Genomic DNA, 19,826 nt, shown 5'->3' on the forward strand with positions numbered 1-19,826 from the left:
AAGAGAAAAGAATTAAAAACTTTCCGCAACACTAGACCTTTCCACACTTTCGTTTCATTCGATTATGATTCGACGTGAAAGGTACTCATCACTGGGTTTGGTTTTGGGGAGACACAAATGGGAAGTAAGCTTTCATAGTTAACAACATGGTTCTGCCTAAATTTTGGTGTCTTAATGTCAACATCAAGCTTCATTGTCTATTATATGAATTAAAATTTTGGAGTATCATTATTGTGCTGTAAAAAAATAGATTGTCAAGTTAGCCTAAGTGGAAATGACTAAGAAGACTAGCTGTAAATGTCACCAACATTCGACCCAAGATAAAAAAGTTCAATTGTTATATTTGTGCACCCTATTATATGCTGACTATTTCCCTTAATTTTTTGCACACGGTCTACTAGAATCACTACTAACTCTAGTTAAGGTTCCCCAAACTATTAAGTAGAAAATTATTTAAGAGAGAGGTTTTTTTTTTAAAGAATTCTTTGTATTAAAAATTGAGAGAGTTTACAATTGTGTGTATGATACAAAAATGAGGGAAAAGTCCCTATTTATAATCTTCCTTATATACAACCTACTTTTTTGTCTAGAATGTTCTTAAATTCTTAAAATGGAGGGTTCTACATTCACATGTTCTAGAGACTTCTACACTGTTATAAGTACATCCTTCTTATTTATAAGGTTTTAAAAAACTCTATGCGATTATAGCTCTTAGAATATGTACAGGATTACCCTAAAGAGTTATAGAAGTTTTTGGATGTTTATCAAACCTCTTCGTCTAATTTGGACGTTTTTGGGCCCTACATTGAAAAACCGATTTTGCCATGATATTTATTGGACACAAAAATGGCAGACCTCCAAGGTTAGACCCATTTGGATTCCATTTGGGCCTTTAAATAAATCATTATTGAGTTATTGGCGATGTGATGTTTACAATATTACCTCGTGCTAAATAAAGCGGTATAGAAGGAAGTTGTTGTTGGCACCCATGGCCTCGATTGTTGCCTAATGCCCATACGCTACATTGACTGGAGGTGAAAGTTCGGTTTGCGGTGTGGCTTATAGCTCAAATTGAAACCAAACCACAATAATTCGGTTTTAGAATTTTCAAACCACACTGCAACATATTATTATTGAACCGAAAAAAATCACACTGTTTAAAATTTGGTTTTCAAAAAAAAAAAAAAAAAAAAAAAAATCACACCAAAAATTTTCATCCTCTCTCTTTTTGCTCCATTATAATGGGTCATTCACTCTAACATTGCCCCACATTGGTTGACATTCTAGGACATAAAGAAACACAAGTTTTATCATTTTTTGGCTTTATATATATAGGGTAGAAATTAATAAAGAAAATTGAAACCAAATCATATTAATTCGATTTTGAGATTTCTCAAACTGCACCAACCATATTAAAAAAAAAAAAAAAAAAAAAAAAAAAAAAAAAAAAAAAAACCGCAAGGTTTGGTTCGGTTTTAAACTGCATTAATTTCACCTTTTATATTAACGCCTTCAAAGTCGTGACAACCCGGAGACCTAACTCAAATTTTAAATAAAAAAAAATTAATAATAAAAAGGTGAATAGAAGAAAAAAAAAAAAAACACGAATACAAATTCTGGACTTCGGAGTTGGAGGGGTTATTGACTTATTGCTAACTCTTCAAGTCTACAGTTGCCTGTAAGTTGTTCTTCCATTAACCATCTTAACCAACATCGTTAATCATCTAATTTATCTTAATCATCATTGATTCTATGTTTAATGTCTTTGAGTTCTTAGGAATTTGAAAGCAACTATCTTTTCACTCCTCGTCTCTTGGTACAATATGGTAAGCAATTTTTATCTAATCTTTCTCATATGTAACTTCAATTTTTTTTTTTTTTTAAATTTATTTATTTATTTATTATCTCGTCAATTTGGATGATTTCATGCAAATATACATGATTTATTCACATTAGATAAGAGTTAATTTATAGGAGTAAATGGGAGGCTGAATTTTTTTTTTTTTTTTAGGGTATTTGGTTTTGATGATTGTAATTGAGGTGCTTGGAATTGTGGTAGATCATGATAATGCGAATTTGTCTGATTTATGATTGAAATTGCTTTTGGAGCTCGATTGATTGACCGTTTTATTGAATTATGGTTAAAATTAATTAAAAAAAAACTGTAATTTTCCATTGTTTTGGTGTTGAATTGGAATATATCTGTCTAATTGAGTTACTTTTATGAGAATCTTTGCTTGTGATGAAGCGTCTTAATGTCGAATGATCGATGAAGTTTTGATTTGTACTTAGTTTTACATGAGTTGGTTGAGTGATTGAAGCTGTATTGATTTGTATTTAGGCCATGTACATTCGAGTTAAGCGTAGTAAGACAACCTACTTCATTCAGTGTGATCCTACCGAAAAAATCCTGGAGATAAAGCAGAAAATTCATGGGCTTATTGAACAGCCTGTAGATAACCAGCGGTTGATTCTTGTAGAATCGGGGGAAGTTCTTGAGGATTCAAAGACTTTAGCAGATCAAAAGGTAGGTGAATCCGTGAGTATGATCAACTCGTGAACTTGGAAACTGGTTTTGTTATCATTTGTCAATATACTCTTATTAGTTTTGAGGTTTTAAATAAGCTTTTTGTCTCTTGAAATTCAAATGAAGTTATTTTCTTTGTAGGTGGAAAACGATGCTGTGGTGGCATTAACCTTGAGAAAAGGTGCTTTTCTTACTCTTGTCTGGGCTCTTTGTTTTTGTTCTTTTTTCGTCGTGATCTTCAATGTGTGTATTTTCTTTTGTGTCTGAAAATAATCCTATTGTGGACTTGACTTGTTTTTATGAAATTGATGGTACATTCATGCAAAGCGACCAAAGAATTTCAGGGAGTCAGGTGGCTAAAGTTAATGTAGTGTATTATAGTGATAGGTATTGGCAGCACAATAAGGGGTAGAAACATAGGTGCCTAGCCAATAAGTTTATTGGTGGGGTTTGGGAATTTGTAATGAAACCATGTGTCTAACTAGCCTATCCTCCAAACTAGTGAATTGGCTCTTTAGAAATCATCGATGCATTTCTCTTTCCCACATTATATTCACCTTTGTTATAGGCTTATAGCCCGCTGAGGAACATCTAGGACATTTACATCAGTTAGATCACCTTGATATGATGTTAAAGGTCAGTTTATAGTTTGAAGGGGTGATTAGGGAGAAGGAATTCTTATCGACCTTCCACACATGCTGTTTGAATATGTAAATAGGTTGGCCATAAGTCCTTAAAAGATCAAACATAGTATACAAGGCTCGAATCAAAAACAGGGTCTGAATAAAGGCATTAAAATGTAAGCATCAGCTGGAAGCCTGGAACAATTATCTTCACTATTTAACAAGACCATGCTAGAAACCAGAAAGAATGAAAAAAAGGGTAATAATAATCAATAAGGGCTTAAGTGAGGGGTGTTGGATGGTTGGAGCCATGGAGGCAATGCTAGTGTTTGGTAGCAGCGGAGTAACTGTTTTATTACCCCCATTGACAGTAAATTATAACTCTAGGAGGGGAAAAGGGAACCCAACATCCCATTTGAAGGTAATATATTACCCTTAATTCGTCTGTTTTACATTGTGCTTTAGCTCCAATAGTAGTTCTAATAAACGAAAAGGGTGTCTAAATTGTTCCTTAAGGTAAACTCCTTTTATACCCCCCCCCCCCCCCCCCCTCCTCCACCCTAACTAATACAACAAAAAGGTGTGAAGCAAAGCAAGAATGAACATAAAGGGTGTAAAGTGTAAACCCTCTTTTTAAGATGTATTCTATCAGTTATAGGTTGGTTTGTATCTAATGCTTTGCGTGCTTTTTTCTCTTTGTGTCTAGATGATAATGAATTTGAAGATGTCAACATCGTAAAGCCAAACGATTTCTACCAATCTCGTGATTCAGATGGTGGTTCCAATTGGTAAATTAAGGTTCAAGTATAGCTTAGTTTGTTATGGTGGCAAATTGGCAATTGGCAGGCAATGAGCAGTGATGGATGAAAGATAATTGGTCTTGGGCTTTCAGTACCTGTTTGCAGGCCGAAACATATGGTGTTCGGAAACTAAGAGTAGTAGCTACAAGAATTCAATTTCATGTGTGCTGATGACATGTCAGAACTGCATGAACTTAGTCAAGTTAGTTGTTCTTGTTAAGGAAAGGCTACTTGAAGTCTTATAATTTGTATGTTCTAGAAGATGTTGCTGGACTTTTACTATACATGAGTCTTGTTGTAAATTTGCCGATTGCCCCATTCTATGAGTTATTCTTGTGCACATTTTTTTTTGCTAATTGAAGCTGTAAACTTAGGCTGTCTACAGCAAGTCAGCAGTGCCAATAGCAGCTGTCAATTCAATTTATATTATGGTTAAGCTACAAGTTTCCGGCCATAAAGAATTTGTACTACAGTGCAACATCCTAAGTAAAAACCTATATAACGGAAGCAACTAAAGGATGATAAACCTTATATTGAAAAGTAGATTGGTCAGATAGGATTATAGTACGTAGTAATAGTTTCTTTTCTTATTCAAGATCTGTTAAATTTAAGGGCCTGTTTGTTATTGTTTTTGTTTTCAATTTTCCGTTTCTTTTTTTTTCAAATGAAAAACCAAAAACCAAAAAGATGCCAATGATACCAAACAAACAGTTATTTATTATTGGCAAGTGAAGGTTTAGACCTCACAGGAAAAATTAATGTTTGCTCGCTTACATAACATGAAATATGATGAAACCTCATTCTAGTAGTAAGCTAGTAACATAGACAAAAGATCCTTGTGTAATTACACAGAACCCGTTACTCACCCTAAAACTACCTTGAACACGGTACATAAGCGACAAACACAGTTTTTTAATAGTAAAACCTCATAGTGAAGCATCTGGTATCAACACAACTGATCCAGTTGTTTGCCGGTTCTCAAGTGCTGTTTGAGCCTCAGCTGCTTGTGACAGTAAAAACTTATGATTAACACGAACCCGTAAAACACCTGAAGCAACATTTGCAAATAACTCTCCAGCAGCTTCTAAAAGCTCATCCCGAGTTATGGTGTAATGCATAAGGGTGGGTCTTGTTAAGAAGAGGGATTTTGCTGCAATCGCTGACAATGGAACAGGATCTGGTGAACCTGAAGACTGACCAAACAGAACCATGTATCCCCGGAGTTTCAAGCATTCCAGTGATCCCTGAAAACAAAGCAATTTCGGTATACATGGTTCAGCATATGGATGTTTTTATCTATTATTTTTTTTAAAAATTATATTATTTAGATTAGGCAGATTTAGCATCTTAATGGAACTACAGTATATAGGAAGGTCTGGAAAGCACCAAGAAAATCACAAGGGAATATAAGCTAATTACTTCATATATTCTAAACCCCAACATGCAAATAAGCTTATAAGTTGGTTCCTTTGTTTGAGAATTCAGAAAGCTTGGAATAAACAGATTAAATTCAAAAATACACAAGTCTAGGAAGCTGCAGGGTCCAGGTAGAAAAGCGCAACCCTGGTTTGATTTATGGTGGATAAGGGTTCATTTTTGTTGAATGTAGTGAGAAACAACGATAACACCATTTTTTTTTCTGGAGGGAAGAGGGGGGTGGGAGTAAAACCTAAAAAGGTAATTTGAAGTTCCTTCTCTTAAGGTAAATCGTGAAGATCTCATAAATTCAATATGGGTGCCAAATTTCTCACAAAGGTGGACATTACCTGAAAAGTGTCTTTTCCAACAGAATCATAGACAACTTCTACCCCTTGGCCAGCTGTTATATCTTTAACACGAGCTACAAAATCTTCTTCCTTGTAGATTATCACATGGTGACAACCATCTTCTCTAGCTTGAGCTGCTTTCTCTTCTGTTGAGACAGTGCCAATGACAGTAGCACCAAGGGCATTTGCCCATTGGCATAACAGAGATCCTACCCCTCCCGCAGCCGCATGTACAAGAACAGTATGCCCAGCTTCAACCTATGATTTCATAAGTTGGAAGAATAGACAATATTATAGCATATAACAACAATTTCCTCTGATCATTCTTAAATTTGGATCCAAATAATGCAAAAATCAAGAAAAATATCTTCTTAAAAATATACTTGTGGTACTATTTGTGCCTTCAATAGAAATACACTAAGATGATACTTGCTACCCATGTTCTCTACAGTAGAGAACTACAGGTGTAAACTTCATGAGTGATTCATGAGGTAAATGTTCTCATATGCAAGCTACTTATGACTTACTTTATATATAACAAGTAAAAAGAGAATTCAGAGCATTGCTTTTGTCATGAGTGGTGTGCTAATTGCTAATAACTGTCATCACTCATCAGAATAAATGTTTAATAGCATGCTTAGACATATGAAACTGGTCATTATCATGGGCGAGCAGAACTTCATTTACAAATACACACCAGAAATAAGGGAAGAGTATGAAAACCAAGCCCTAGTCAGAATTTCATTCAGAGATGGTAAATTTACGATTTAACAGGCCTATAGTCAATATTCAAATAGAGTGTGTACCTTGAAGCTGCTACGGACTAAATATTGAGCTGTCAATCCCTTGAGCATGATAGATGCTGCAGTGATAGGATCAACAGAAGGCGGAACAGGGACAGCTCTGTCAGCAGGAAGGATCTGCTCCTCTGCATATGAACCCATTGGACTACCAGCATAAGCAACAAGATCACCCACCTTTCTGCCAGTTAATCCAGGACCTACAGCTACCACCTCTCCAACTGCTTCCATTCCTAGTAATCCCCCAAACAAAAAAAGGGCTTAATGGAGAGGTAATTCAGTCGCAAGAAATGCAGTCATGAAAACATACTTCGGACAGATGTCATATCTAAGATTCTAAGCAACATAAAACATTTGAGAACTCCACGTAACTGCCCTAACTACCGATATGCTTACATATTCACATGCCCATCAACACACAATAGATGATAAGATTAAGTCAAATAACATTTTTTAATCAAGACAAATGCCTCCTGTTATGCTAAAATTTTCACCTCTGAATCCTTATGTTATACAGGTAGTCAGGTTACAGGTTACAGGTTGGCAACGTACAGGTTGAAGGTAACAGCGAAGCTGGTGTCCAGAGACCAAACAAGCTGAGCAAAGATGCAAGGAATATTCTTCAGAATCTTCGAGTCAAACCTCTATCCATGGAAATAGGAGCCACTTTCTACAATCTGGCCGTTGAAGAAGACTGGTTCAAACTAGTAAGCCCTTGACCAGGACGTGCGGAGAAAAAGGAGGAACAACTTTGGCCCTCAATCCCGAAATTAGAGGAGTTGAGGGAAAGTGCCGTTAAAGATCTTTGGGAAGGCTTTCCGAGTATAAAAAGGAGAGAGGCGACCATAGCAAAGGACATCACAAAAATACTAAAGTATAGCCATAGAATATAATCAGAGAATTATTATCATTTAGTTATTAAATTGCAACCTATATTGTAACAAATTTGATTACTTAGTGGATTGGTGGACTCATAGCCACCCGCAGTTTTTACCCTCGTTCTTGGGGTTTTCTGCGTCATCACCTTTGTGTCTTCCTCCCCTTTTTTCCCTTGTTTCATTCTTGTAGATCTAAATTTAGCAAGCCTCGTTACTTTAATCTAGTTGTAGTTGACGCAACCCAGGTCGAACCTGGTAATCAGTTTTTTGACCAAAACACCTCCCCCCCCCCCCCCCCCCCCCAAAAAAAAAAAGAATAAAAAAAAATGTAAATATAACAGGTTAGTGGATAGCATTATGGACCAAAAGAATATTCAAATAGCAGAATAAAGACCATGGGGCTCTGCACAGCCCAGTATAAAGCATACTGGAGCCATTGGAGACTAAATTAGTGTTCCTGTTGAGTCATAAGACTCATAACTAAGCAAGATATGATACCTAAAGGACTCTTTTTCACCATGATTCTCATTGGAACATTCAAATGAACAGACAAAACATTCCATGAAAAAAAAACACTCACACCATTGAACTTTTGAGGTTTGCATGCATATCAGTTGGTATCTTGAAAGAATTGCAGAGAAGCTGCTTCATACATCATTTTACTGGAATGAAATTTGTTATCATAACTAAATAAGCAACAATAAGATCAAGCAATATATCTGCACCATTGATGGGGTGGTTCAAATGAACAGTCTTTCCCAAGAGTCCAGAACTGGTAAAAACCAGAAGAGGGGGTCAGACAGACTAAAATTGCAGAGACGATCGAAAGTAATAGGCAAACCTGGAGTATAGGGCATTGTTGGACTCTTATAAACTCCCTTGCGAAAGTAAATATCAATAAAATTAAGCCCAATTGCTTTATTTTTCACGCGGATTTCACCCTCCTTTGGTTCTCCTACTTCTACATCCTCCCACTTCAATACCTACAAACATTAGCATCAAGTCAAGTTCAGCCAATAAATTCAGCATCAAATACATACATATAAACCCAAAAAATAAATAAATAAAGAAATAAATAAAGAAATTTAAAAAAAAAAATACAAATCTAACATTTTCAGCTTCTTAATTAGCATAAAAGCAAGATTAAAACTAAGATTCACAATCTCCCTGTCACATTCAACAAGAAAATTTCACAAGTGAAATCATCAACTGTATATAAGAGCATGATCATCTGCAAAGGTGACAAAATTTCAGTGATCAACCACTGCCTCCACACGAAGAATTGGATAAGTATAGCATTCTTGGAATCTCTCTCAATTGAAGAGTAGATACATTATAAATAAGTCATGTGAATTATATTCACAAATAAAGTTCATAGTCTTAAGAACACAGGTGCATATGCATAAAATTTAAGGGAGAGAAAAAAGGGAATTATATTTTGGGTTCAACACAAATTGTAAAATTTGTCAATTTATATTTTCGAATTTCAACCAAAAAAAAAAAAAAAATCAATATGCATTCTTTGGGAGTTGGGGCAAACTAACAAACAGGAGGAGTGCATTTGAATAGAATAAAAAGAAAGATCAATAATTTGTCATCAAAATGCAAACTTTCAGAAATTCATCAAAATATAAGCTTAAGTTTGAACCATCAATAATTAGCTCATTTGGGCATAATATCAAACAGGTAGAGTGCATACAAATGATTAAGAGAATAGAAAATGAACCTCTGGACCGCCAAATTCATGAACCCTAATTGCTTTCACCATTGTTTTTTCGGTTGAATTTGAACAAGCTCTAACTTTGTTCAATTTGATTGGACTTGTGATGGTAATTAATCGGAATAAGTTTTTATTTGAGGGAAATGAAGAACATGGTAGAAACCCAGTTTTATACTTGTGTAAGATTAAGGATGATCTAGAATTCAATATTGAAGGATTATGATGATAATTTGGTACTAATCCTAGCCTTAAACACCCCATTTATTTGGTTAACTTGTATTTTCTTGTTAATCATATGTTTTGGGTTCTTAATGGACCATACACTTGTTTAGTTTTTTTTATTTTTTGATTGTCTTGACTTCATTGAGTCTTTTTTATTTCTAACTCAAGTCTACTTGTTTTAGTATTTTCTTTTTATAATTAATATTTTTTAATTGATAGTATAATTTGTAATTTAATTTATCTACCCGGTTCTCATTTTTCTTGCTCTGTTTTAATTAAAAGCATTTAGACGGGCAGGTAATACGGAGTAAGAGATTTACGGACTTCGTTGTGAGTCTTTTTTTACTTGAAAATTTATCTTCATATGTCCTAGTAGGCTAGTAGTGTACGCTGAATTAAATTATCAGGCTTTGTATGACAATTTTCGTGTATGTACTTATGAGTTATGACACTAAATTGCTCATTTGTGTCAGTTGGAAACTTGGGTATTAAGTATAACCTTACAAACAACCTAGTATTTGAACATCACTTAATTTTTAATTCCCTAAATCTTCTACATGAACAATTGAGATATATACAGATCATCATCGACCTTAAATCAATCCTGGTTTTCTTCGTTTCCTACCTTGTTCATATAAGCGATGACAAGAGTAATAATTATGTACAAGTCCAAAAGATGATTAGTTATAATGGCAATGTGGCAGAGTTTGTAATAATATGTTGCACGTGAATACGTGATACCTACGAATTGAGTTAGTTATTAAGTTAATCATGTAGTAATACAAGCAAGCTCGTTACATGACAAAAAATTAAGTAAAGGATTACATTTATCTAACTTATACACTTGCTATACTAATACATCACATATTGAAATATAGACACATAAATACAAAATCTAAGCACTTCAAGTCAATGGTCAACATTAGCTTCATAATCTTGACAGCAAAATAAGAGATGCTTAAACTTCTTTGAATCTTCTCAAATTCATGATATGACCATAAAATATATACTTGAATGATGTATAAGACTATGACAATGATATTGATAGCATACTAGCAATGCTACTAGCTTAGAGTTCTAGTCAAGGAAGTCTGCGGCAAGCACAATGTAATAGTAACATAACCTCACAAACAACCTACTACAACATGAACAACATCTATTGATCATCTTCAACCTTGATTCAATCATCGTTGTCCTCGGCCTTGGCCTTGTTCATACAAGTGATGGCAGGTGGTGTAGCAGTTATAACTCGAGGCGGAGGTGATAGTTATAATGGCAAGGTGACATGGTTTGTTATAATATCTTGCATGATGGCTGCTATGGGAGGGGTACTTTTTGGCTATGACATTGGAATTTCAGGTTTTTCTTTTTTACAACTTTTGATTTCATCTCAAATTTTCAAGCATATATAATAAGGTGGTTAATTAATCTTGGCTTTATGTTATTACTTAGAGTATTAATGAGCTATATAATGTGTATCAAATTTGAAGGTGGAGTAACATCAATGGAGCCATTTCTAAAGAAATTCTTTCCAAGTGTGTATGTGAATATGATGGAAGACACCAAAATAAGCAACTATTGCAAATTCAACAGTGAATTGTTGACTTCATTTACATCATCTCTTTATGTTGCTGGCCTTGTTGCATCCTTCTTTGCTTCATCCATCACCAAAGTATACGGCCGCAAGCCATCCATTCTAATAGCGGGTTTAGCATTTCTTGCTGGCTCTGCTGTTGGTGGTGCTGCTATCAATATATACATGCTTATACTCGGCCGCCTATTGCTTGGTGTTGGAGTTGGTTTTGCCAACCAGGTATGTATGAATGTATGATTATGACTGAGTTATGATTCTTGAAGATGAGAGTTTATTTTATAACATCTATACTTTTTGGTACAGTCTGCTCCACTATACCTGTCAGAAATGGCACCACCAAAGTACAGAGGAGCATTTAACAACGGCTTTCAACTTAGTGTTGGGATTGGGGGCTTGACAGCAAACTTGATCAACGTTGGTACCGAGAAAATCAAAGGCGGGTGGGGATGGCGAGTCTCCCTAGCCACGGCTGTGGCTCCTGCTATAATCTTAACTTTAGGGGCACTTCTGCTGCCTGAAACACCAAACAGTTTAATCCAAAGAAGCAAAAACTCTCGCGCTACTGATCCTAATGATCTTCTGCATAAAGCAAAGCTCACATTGCAAAGTGTACGAGGTACTGCTGATGTTGAGGCAGAACTTGATGATCTTATACACGCAAGCAGCACGATTTCTGAAACAAAACATGGCAGTTCATTCAGCCAAATCCTGCAACCCAAATACAGGCCACAACTCATAATGTCAATAGCTATACCATTTTTTCAACAGGTAACAGGAATCAATGTAATCGCGTTTTATGCTCCCTTACTATTTCGTACTTTAGGCCTAGGAGAAAGTGCATCACTTCTCTCTGCAGTCATGACAGGGGCTGTAGGAACAGCCTCAACTTTCATATCAATGCTAATCGTCGACAAATTTGGAAGACGAGCTTTGTTCATCTTCGGAGGAGTTCAGATGTTCATCTGTCAGATTGCTATAGGGACTATTATGGCAACACACCTAGGAGATCATGGTGGGATTAGCAAAGAATACGCTTATTTGGTGTTGGTGCTCATTTGCATTTATGTAGCTGGTTTCGGGTGGTCTTGGGGGCCATTAGGATGGTTAGTCCCTAGCGAAATCTTCCAGCTTGAAATAAGATCTGCAGGACAAAGTATTACAGTAGCAGTTAATTTTATCTTCACTTTTATCATAGCTCAAACATTTTTAGCTATGCTTTGTTGTTTTAAAGCTGGGATTTTCTTCTTTTTTGGTGGGTGGGTTTTGGTTATGACTGTGTTTGTATACTTGTTTTTGCCAGAAACCAAGGGTATCCCTCTTGAGAAGATGGATCATATTTGGAGGGATCATTGGTTTTGGGGTAAAATTGTTGGTTAAATTTACTTACAAAATACAAATACAAACTAGATAGAAGACAATGGTTACAAATAATACTTGTATGAATTGTATTATTATGCATTAAATTGAATTTCATAATCGAACTACTCAATAACTATCTTTGTGTGTTAGTTTTTTTTTTTTTTTTTTTTTTTTTTTTTTTTGGCATGTGTTTGAAGAATCTTAAGAATGTATGTATATACCACAGATAACTTATTGAAGGTCTAAAAAGATGTGGTTTTACAATTATATAAACATGAAAAACAATAAGCAAGCAATGTTAGCCAAACTAGTTACCCTTGTTGTCCCACCCTCATAGTCAGGATTTCACGATGCTGAAAAGCCTCCATATTCACATGCCATAATTTAAAGGACTGGAACTGAGTTTCTTTAAACTTGATATCGTGTGGTACTTTGGTGCACCCAAGTCTGCGTTTCTGTATAATGACAGTCAAACAGAATATAATGAGTCTTAAGTGCACATCTACATGAGTACACAGACAACAGAAATCAGAGCGTGTCAAAAGACAAATTAAGAGAGTTTTTTTTTCCAGACAAGATAAGTTCAAACAAAATAAGATCAATATGTACATGATCAAAATCTATTTGATTTCTCCTCTTTTTACAACCACCTATGCAAAATGCATAATACAAGAAATGTTAATCCTTCAGGGTCTGTAAAAGACAATTACAAAACCAAATCTTGAAATCCTGAAAACAGTAGTTTAATCTGGCCTGGACTGTTTAAGCTTTTTAATGTCGATTCAGAAACTCTAAATCAGCCTAATAAGCAAGAAAAAGTGATAAAAGTGTAGTGCAACAGTCAAGTCAAGAAAAACCAGTTGACTTAACGTACTAGTATATCATTTATTCATTTAACTAAAATAGTGAACTCTGAAGTTCTGAACTAAATCTGAACTGAGGGCACTAATCAGTTTTCATCTGGTTTTTATTATCACCAGTAAAAACAGTGTTTGTTAGTATGTAAGAACAAAATTGCAGGATACAAGCTTTGAGTAACAAAAACAAAGGGGCTCATCAACAGACACCAAGCCAGCTAACAATTCACAAGCAAGTAAACAACTGAGAAAAATAAACTTATTAAAAGGCATCGTGAAACTCGTACAGAAAAGTTGTAATTCAAAGGGGTAGTCAGGTAGAAAACATGCAAAGGGATCGTAAAGGAATGCACATACTAAATCAGATAGTAATAGTAAGTTTAGGCCTAGACTTTATTTGCAGATGACAAATCATGCATATCTAACATCAAGGAATTGGATCATCCATTTGATTTGGTTGAAATATCACCTATATCAGTGTAAAATGGAACTGAGATTCTTAGAATTGCAAATTTGATTGAGAACACAACAAAGAATAAAGCATGCTAAACTCTAATATAAATGAAAGATGGGCATAATAATTATACAAATAAGGGCAGTTGATTTAATTCCTAATAAGAGAGAGAACACTAAGGGAGGGGTTGAAAGGATAATATTTTACCTGTTCAAGAAATATACGAAGTATAATTGACTGAGATGGCTCAATTAATTGAATTTAATCAAAGGGATATGTTGAATGTGAGGCCAGTCCTCTCCTGTTGATTCTTGGCATCTCTCCCTGAGGCGTGTTGAACAGTTCTCAAGCCGAAAATCTTGGAGTGAAGTGAGCTTGGGCATCCATTCTGGCAGGGATTCTAGTCCTTTACAATCCTCAACAATAAGAATTTGGAGGCCGGCCAAGTATTGTATCCAATTAGGCAGATTCATCAGCCGTTGAAGATCAGTCAATATCAACATGTCGAGGGAGTGATGAAGGGATGACCATGACTTGCCAATGCCATCCTCTTTCTCATCTTCTTCTGATAAACTCAGATTTTGGCACTTCACAAACCGTAAATCTTGTAAGGCAGTCAGATGCTCCAAATTTCCAGACATAACCCTCCTCAAACTGGGGCAATTTTCAACTTGCAAGAATTGCAAGGAAGATGAGCAGCTACGAAATACATCCACAGCTTCTCCCAAACTCTTCACCTCCTTGTCACCCCTTATACGCATCGTGGCAAGACCCTGAAATGCCTTCGAGGGCAACGAGTTCAGCCATGCCACATTGTCTATGTTCACCTCTCTTAATTTGTGACAATCAAATGAGGATGAATATGAGGGAGTAGTAGTACAGCTACTAGTTGCCTTTGCTTTTTCATCTTCAAATTCCTTACTAAGGCTCATTATAATTTGCAGTCTTTTATTGAAAAGCCCGAGATGTATCATTTCTAAGTTGGGGCAGAACAGTTTAGATATCAGGTTTGGGCAACTTTGTATGTATAATGACTTTAAATGGGGAAGAGGTATTGGTGCCATGTTGCTGCTATCGGTATCAACATGGAGCTGATCATTATCTCTCACCCTTACCTGGCTTACCCCCAGATTCTTCCATCTTTTCAACTTTGGCAGGCACCATAACACAAGCTTTACAAGGCAGGGAAAGAGCAATAATACTTTTGCACTTGACAGTCCATCTGATACTGAAGCTGTTGGTTCAGTGCTAGCTATGGAAGTAGTATCTTCAATTATGTACTCCAAATTCTCCATGTACTCAACTTTGAGGTATTTCAGATGGGGGAGATTTCCAAGGCACGTCAGGTACTCCACATCACAGCATGTAAGTCTCAATCTAATAAGATTAGGAAGAGAGGTGACCAAATTATTTTCCCTTGCCCATCTCGGCATTCTGATCATGTCATCAAATGCACATAACTCTAAGTCCTTGACATTTGGATGTGGCTGCAGCTCTTCCATCAATTTGATTGCTTCCTCATCACCCCCTCTTCCTTCAAACCTAATCACGATGTTATTGAGATGTGCTTTGCTTCTCAGATATGCTCCTTCCCTTATACCATCTTCCTTAACTTCTGCAGCATTTTCACAGAAATTAAATTTGAGATAAAGGCTACCTTTCAGGTTCTCAATTTTTTTAAGTTCTTCCAGCTGATCAAACCATTGTTTCCAGCTTGAACTTGAGTTATCCAACACAAACTCGGTTAGCATGCAAAGGAAAGTCAACTTGCTCATGCCCCTAGGCATATATCTCAGTCTATAGCAGCCTGTTATATCCAATATCCGCAGGTTAATTAGCTTCATCAGATCTTTTGGCAACTCTTTCAATCCATGGCACCTACCTAACTTCAAAGTCTGCAAATTATATAAATTTATGATTGATATCGGGAGCTTTTCCAAATCACCATTTTTTGAGAGATCTAGATACCTTAAATGCAATAGTTCACCTAATGAGTCTGGCAAACTTTTTATACCTGAATCACTCAAGTCCAGTGCCCTCAAGCACACCCAATTTGCTATCAATGCCTCCAAAGAAGATTGATCTATATTGGCTTTATTATAATATTTGCCAACATAAACATAAGAACGGATATGGTTTTTAGTGGAAAACAATTGTGCAGACATATTTGTATGGGCTAGATGCCGAACTTTTTTATCCTTGAAGTCGGTAAGAGAATCTGCAATGCAAACTATCTCCTTTCCTGCTACTTTTTGAGCAATATCATGCATGAGATCGTGTATCTTACAAGAGAGAATCTCACCATAGTCATCATGTTCTACATCTTGAAAAAAGCATCTCCGGAGTAATATAGAAAAATACTCCTCTGCAGCATCCTCCATTCTTTGACCATCATCTAATGGAACAATGTATCCCTGTGCCATCCAAAGGCTTAATAACAATTTCTTCTCTATTACAAAGTCCTTCGGGAACAAAGCGCAATATGCAAAACAACTCTTCAATGGGGATTCTAGCTGCTGGTAACTAAGCTTTAGTACAGGCATGATGTCATTTTTTCTTTCTTTAAAGTTGCACAATCCGATCGATTGAAATGATAGCCACATACTCTTGTCTTGACCATACAAAAGACTTCCAGCCACTCTTATAGCAAGAGGGACTCTGGCACATCCTTCAACAATCTCTTGACCAATCTTGACAAAATCATCATGGGGGTTAGACTGTTCTGATCCAAATGCCGTCTTTTTGAACAAACGCCACGAATTCTCCTTTGACAAGCCTTGCAACACATGTGTCGGACCATCTCCTATAACTCTTGCTGTTTCATGAGAGCGTGTAGTCACCACAATCCAACTTCCCCTCTGATCTCCAAGCAAAAATTCTACCAACTTAAGCCAATGATTACGATTCTCAGTCCATACATCATCTAAGACAAGCAAGTATCTATTACTAGCAAGTTTTTCTCGAAGTTGAGTTTGCAGCCAATCTTTGCTAGAACCCTCATGCTTCTGACCCGTAGCTGAAGCCAGAATCTGACTGAGGATCTGCTCTACATTTAACTGATTCTGAACATGGTCAGAGACACAAGTCCACAACCTCGACGGGAATGCACTTTTGACCCTTGCATCATTATACACAAGTTGGGCAAGAGCAGTTTTCCCCAACCCACCTATTCCCACAATAGTAAGGAAAGAAACATCCTGTTGAACATGAGAATCAACCAAAAAACCTACGATCTTCTCCACATCATCCTCTCTCCCAATGATATTACCCTCGTACACATAAGAACAAGTCTCCTCCCTTCTCCTTCTTATAGATTGAGTGTCAACACTAAAGCCAAACTGATTATGATTAATGGCAATAGCATCCAACTTCTTCCTAATCTTCTTTACCCCTTGAGACATATTGTAAGCAACCCCAAGTGAATTGTAACGAGAAAAGAAAAGACGCACCTTTTTAGAGGCTTTCCCACACTCCTTGAGCTTCTTTTGCTCAGCGAGAGTGATAAACTCATCGAGAAGATCATCAGCATCATAAACTGCATCCCTGAGCTCCTGAATCCAGAGTTCGGCTTCATGGGAGACCTCTTGTTTGACCTCAGCATCACGGAGCACAGCCTTAACAGTGGAGACAGTGCGTTGGAGATCGTCAAGTTGGGATTTATAGCCAAAGATGGAGCACATCTCTTTCAGTTCTGAACATTGCAGGGCTGCAAACAGAGTTTGAGCAACAGACAGTGTTGTTCCCAAGTCCATATTTGGTTACAGAAGTAGCAGAGGAATGTGATGGGTTAATGGTAGATAGCTGAATCTAGGAGATAATAGTGGAAAAAGGGCTTTACTAGATGGCCAATGGTAACTGACATTCAAGGATTTTATAATGAAGAATCCTGATAGTACATATTCATGATTAAATAAAAAAAAAAAAAAAAAGTACTAAGCAGTAAGCACTGCCATAGATTTATTAAATATAATTAACACTGATAATCGGTTCCTCGTGCTTGTTGCTTCATGTTTAAATAATTATTTCACTCTTCAATTATGAAGTTGCGTGTAGTAATATAAGATTATTTCTAGATAACTCCACCACAGTAGTTCTCATGGCCACATTCACTGGTTTTGGCCTTCCAGACTACATACTGTAAATTTGTAATTCTCATGATCCATGGCATGCATATACCCCCTCCTTCACTTCTTGTTTCCGATCTACCCCTTGTTTTATTTATTAAGGTCATCCCTAAAACATTGTCTCCATTCGATTTATGATCAAGGGGTCCATGGGGAACACAACTTACTCTCATCTTGTCTCATGAACAAATTATACATTTGGCCCCCACTACTTTATCTCTTAATCAACCCCTACTCAACTATAAATTAAAAAAAAGTAAAAATGGCTAGGGGAAAACAATTGGGGACTAGTACTTCCCCTGTTATAAAGAGAGAAAGTTGTTTAGAGACATTGGTTTTATAAAGTAGGTGGTCAAGGTGGATCATGTAGTGATATAAAGAATGTATAAAAGAGAAAATGTCCATAGACTTAAAAGAAATAAAGCAAAAGTAGGACAGAACAATCTATTAAAAAAAAAAGGTAGGAGGAAAATAAAAGGAATGGAGAGAATATCTAAGTTTCGATCCTGAAATTGAAGTTCATCTACATTTAAGCGGGTTGGGAAAACTTTGCCTATAGGCAATGCTTAAACGGTTAAACCATTTCCTTTTCGATACTAATGTTTAAAAACTGAAAAATCTCACACCACCTAGATAGAGATTCTTAGGCCAACACTGTAAGTAAATTTTTGTGGAAACGACCCACTATCGAAAATGCATATCAAAAATTTTAAGCCAACTCAAACAAACATCAAACGAATGTTTGCCTCATGGTGCCAGTATCTTACAAGCCTAATGGTAAAAGATCATGTAGCACCATGACAAAGATTAAGTGGTTAGCATCATACACAATATTGGAGGGCACCAATATCAACGCGCTTAGATTCATTCGGCTTAAACATGTCATGAAATTCTAAAGATATCATAATGGTATGACGATTTCATGCATCCTCAAAGTCAAGCCTCATGCTATGCTACACGATGCATCTCTATTCAGAAAACAACGAACCAAGGAACACAAATGATATGACATTCTACTCAGGCACTCACTATTAACACAGATTTAGCACAAAATGACTACCACAGCAAGAATAGTCGTCTACTAATCAGCTTTTGGTTTGATAGTAGCACACCCAATAACCTCAGGAAGCCAAAATTAAGAATGCAATATATGAGTAACTAAGACAATTTATAAAAATTAAAAAAAAGAAATTCAAAATTTAAGTGGGAAAATGCTTATGAATGTGAAATCAGCTAGAATTTATATCTATATAATAAAAATAAAAAATAAAAATAAATAAAAAACACTTCAAAATTTAAGGGAGAAAATACCTGTGAATGCGAAATCAGCTGGAAATTGGCTTTGCATGTGGCATCAAAACAATTTTGAGTTGTAGATCCTTGCAAAACTATCCAATTTCCGGTTGTTTAGCAAAAGTATATAAGTGTGAAATTTCGCTACTAGTGTACGATTGTGGATGGGCATTATAAAATCCGGTGAATTATAGGAAGAAATAAATCTTTATAAATGTGGGCAAAATGATAAAGAGGTGTGTAACAGTTTGGTAAAGTTCTTATTGGAACAAAATTATCTTATTTTTCCGATACTTTGTACAATTGTACTCTCTTCGTCCCCGTAAAAAGACTCATTTGGGTTGATTTCGTGGGTATTAAAAACTTAATTTGCAAGTACAAATGCATAAGAAAACACAAGTCAACAATAATTTACAAGTACGGGAAAACAAAAGAAAAATTAATGGTGGCATGAGAAAGAAAAAAAGTTTAGAGATTTAGGGAGGAGATGACATAAAAATCTGAAAAAAACACAAGGGTAAAATAGGGAGAAGAAACTATTTGACAAAAATATTTGAAAATATATTGGTAATTTTGTGATTTTAATAGATGTTGGGGAAAACAAATGGGTCATTCTTTTTGGGACTAAAATTAGGTCAAATGGATTGTTCTTTCGGAGACGGAGGGAGTATTATTTTTTACATGACTAAAATCTGTTTTGGAGCATAATTTCCCTCATTGTGACGAAGAGTTTCGAACACTCAACCTCTTAGAAGATTAGTCATTGTTTAACCATCAATAATGCATTAGTTCTTAACACAAGTCATTTC

The 19,826-nt window shown here is 35.9% G+C and overlaps 4 protein-coding genes across 6 annotated transcripts; 2 read left to right on the forward strand and 2 right to left on the reverse strand.

Annotated features, from left to right (window-relative positions):
• Positions 1-1,578: 1,578 nt before the first annotated feature.
• On the forward strand, positions 1,579-4,306 carry LOC145631810 (uncharacterized). Its single transcript, XM_081683990.1, has 5 exons — positions 1,579-1,678; positions 1,778-1,826; positions 2,342-2,527; positions 2,669-2,708; positions 3,857-4,306. The coding sequence occupies exons 2-5, from the start codon at positions 1,824-1,826 to the stop codon at positions 3,940-3,942; spliced, it is 315 nt and encodes a 104-aa protein (XP_081540116.1). The 5' UTR covers positions 1,579-1,678; positions 1,778-1,823; the 3' UTR covers positions 3,943-4,306.
• A 439-nt stretch (positions 4,307-4,745) lies between these two features.
• On the reverse strand, positions 4,746-9,452 carry LOC145631809 (uncharacterized). Its single transcript, XM_081683989.1, has 5 exons — positions 9,121-9,452; positions 8,236-8,377; positions 6,523-6,749; positions 5,717-5,974; positions 4,746-5,194 (listed from the first exon to the last, which is right to left on the reverse strand). The coding sequence occupies exons 1-5, from the start codon at positions 9,373-9,375 to the stop codon at positions 4,877-4,879; spliced, it is 1,200 nt and encodes a 399-aa protein (XP_081540115.1). The 5' UTR covers positions 9,376-9,452; the 3' UTR covers positions 4,746-4,876.
• A 943-nt stretch (positions 9,453-10,395) lies between these two features.
• On the forward strand, positions 10,396-12,422 carry LOC145630336 (hexose carrier protein HEX6-like). Of its 2 annotated transcripts, none has more exons than XM_081682588.1 (3): positions 10,396-10,695; positions 10,827-11,149; positions 11,234-12,422. In XM_081682588.1, exons 1-3 carry the CDS (start codon positions 10,560-10,562, stop codon positions 12,305-12,307), a joined length of 1,533 nt encoding a protein of 510 aa, XP_081538714.1. In that variant the 5' UTR covers positions 10,396-10,559; the 3' UTR covers positions 12,308-12,422. The 2 variants fall into 2 exon arrangements, with proteins under 2 accessions (XP_081538714.1, XP_081538715.1); XM_081682589.1 differs by having other exon boundaries at positions 10,396-10,616.
• Positions 11,003-17,861, reverse strand: LOC145630335 (putative disease resistance RPP13-like protein 1). 2 transcript variants are annotated; one of them, XM_081682587.1, is made up of 3 exons: positions 13,808-17,861; positions 12,619-12,744; positions 11,003-11,603 (listed from the first exon to the last, which is right to left on the reverse strand). In XM_081682587.1, the coding sequence occupies exon 1, from the start codon at positions 17,350-17,352 to the stop codon at positions 13,852-13,854; it is 3,501 nt and encodes a 1,166-aa protein (XP_081538713.1). In that variant the 5' UTR covers positions 17,353-17,861; the 3' UTR covers positions 11,003-11,603; positions 12,619-12,744; positions 13,808-13,851. The 2 variants fall into 2 exon arrangements, with proteins under 2 accessions (XP_081538713.1, XP_081538712.1); XM_081682586.1 differs by lacking the exon at positions 11,003-11,603 and adding an exon at positions 11,946-12,071 and having other exon boundaries at positions 12,605-12,744.
• Between the last annotated feature and the right edge of the window lie 1,965 nt (positions 17,862-19,826).

The sequence above is a fragment of the Chenopodium album genome, chromosome 5 (assembly GCF_948465745.1).
Source record: "Chenopodium album chromosome 5, dcCheAlbu1.1, whole genome shotgun sequence".
Lineage (NCBI taxonomy): Eukaryota > Viridiplantae > Streptophyta > Magnoliopsida > Caryophyllales > Amaranthaceae > Chenopodium > Chenopodium album.

What these genes read in the sequence shown, in the direction of transcription:
- LOC145631809 (XM_081683989.1), bottom strand. Translation starts at nt 9,375, where the DNA reads ATGGGGTGTTTAAGGCTAGGATTAGTACCAAATTATCATCATAATCCT. An exon ending in TAGTCCGTAGCAGCTTCAAG is followed by an intron (nt 5,975 to 6,522) that starts GTACACACTCTA and finishes ATGAAATCATAG; the next exon opens with GTTGAAGCTGGGCATACTGT. An exon ending in TTGGAAAAGACACTTTTCAG is followed by an intron (nt 5,195 to 5,716) that starts GTAATGTCCACC and finishes CTTTGTTTTCAG; the next exon opens with GGATCACTGGAATGCTTGAA.
- LOC145630335 (XM_081682587.1), bottom strand. Translation starts at nt 17,352, where the DNA reads ATGGACTTGGGAACAACACTGTCTGTTGCTCAAACTCTGTTTGCAGCC.
- LOC145630336 (XM_081682588.1), top strand. Translation starts at nt 10,560, where the DNA reads ATGGCAGGTGGTGTAGCAGTTATAACTCGAGGCGGAGGTGATAGTTAT. An exon ending in CTATGACATTGGAATTTCAG is followed by an intron (nt 10,696 to 10,826) that starts GTTTTTCTTTTT and finishes TCAAATTTGAAG; the next exon opens with GTGGAGTAACATCAATGGAG. An exon ending in GAGTTGGTTTTGCCAACCAG is followed by an intron (nt 11,150 to 11,233) that starts GTATGTATGAAT and finishes TTTTTGGTACAG; the next exon opens with TCTGCTCCACTATACCTGTC.
- LOC145631810 (XM_081683990.1), top strand. An exon ending in AGACTTTAGCAGATCAAAAG is followed by an intron (nt 2,528 to 2,668) that starts GTAGGTGAATCC and finishes TTTTCTTTGTAG; the next exon opens with GTGGAAAACGATGCTGTGGT. An exon ending in GGCATTAACCTTGAGAAAAG is followed by an intron (nt 2,709 to 3,856) that starts GTGCTTTTCTTA and finishes CTTTGTGTCTAG; the next exon opens with ATGATAATGAATTTGAAGAT.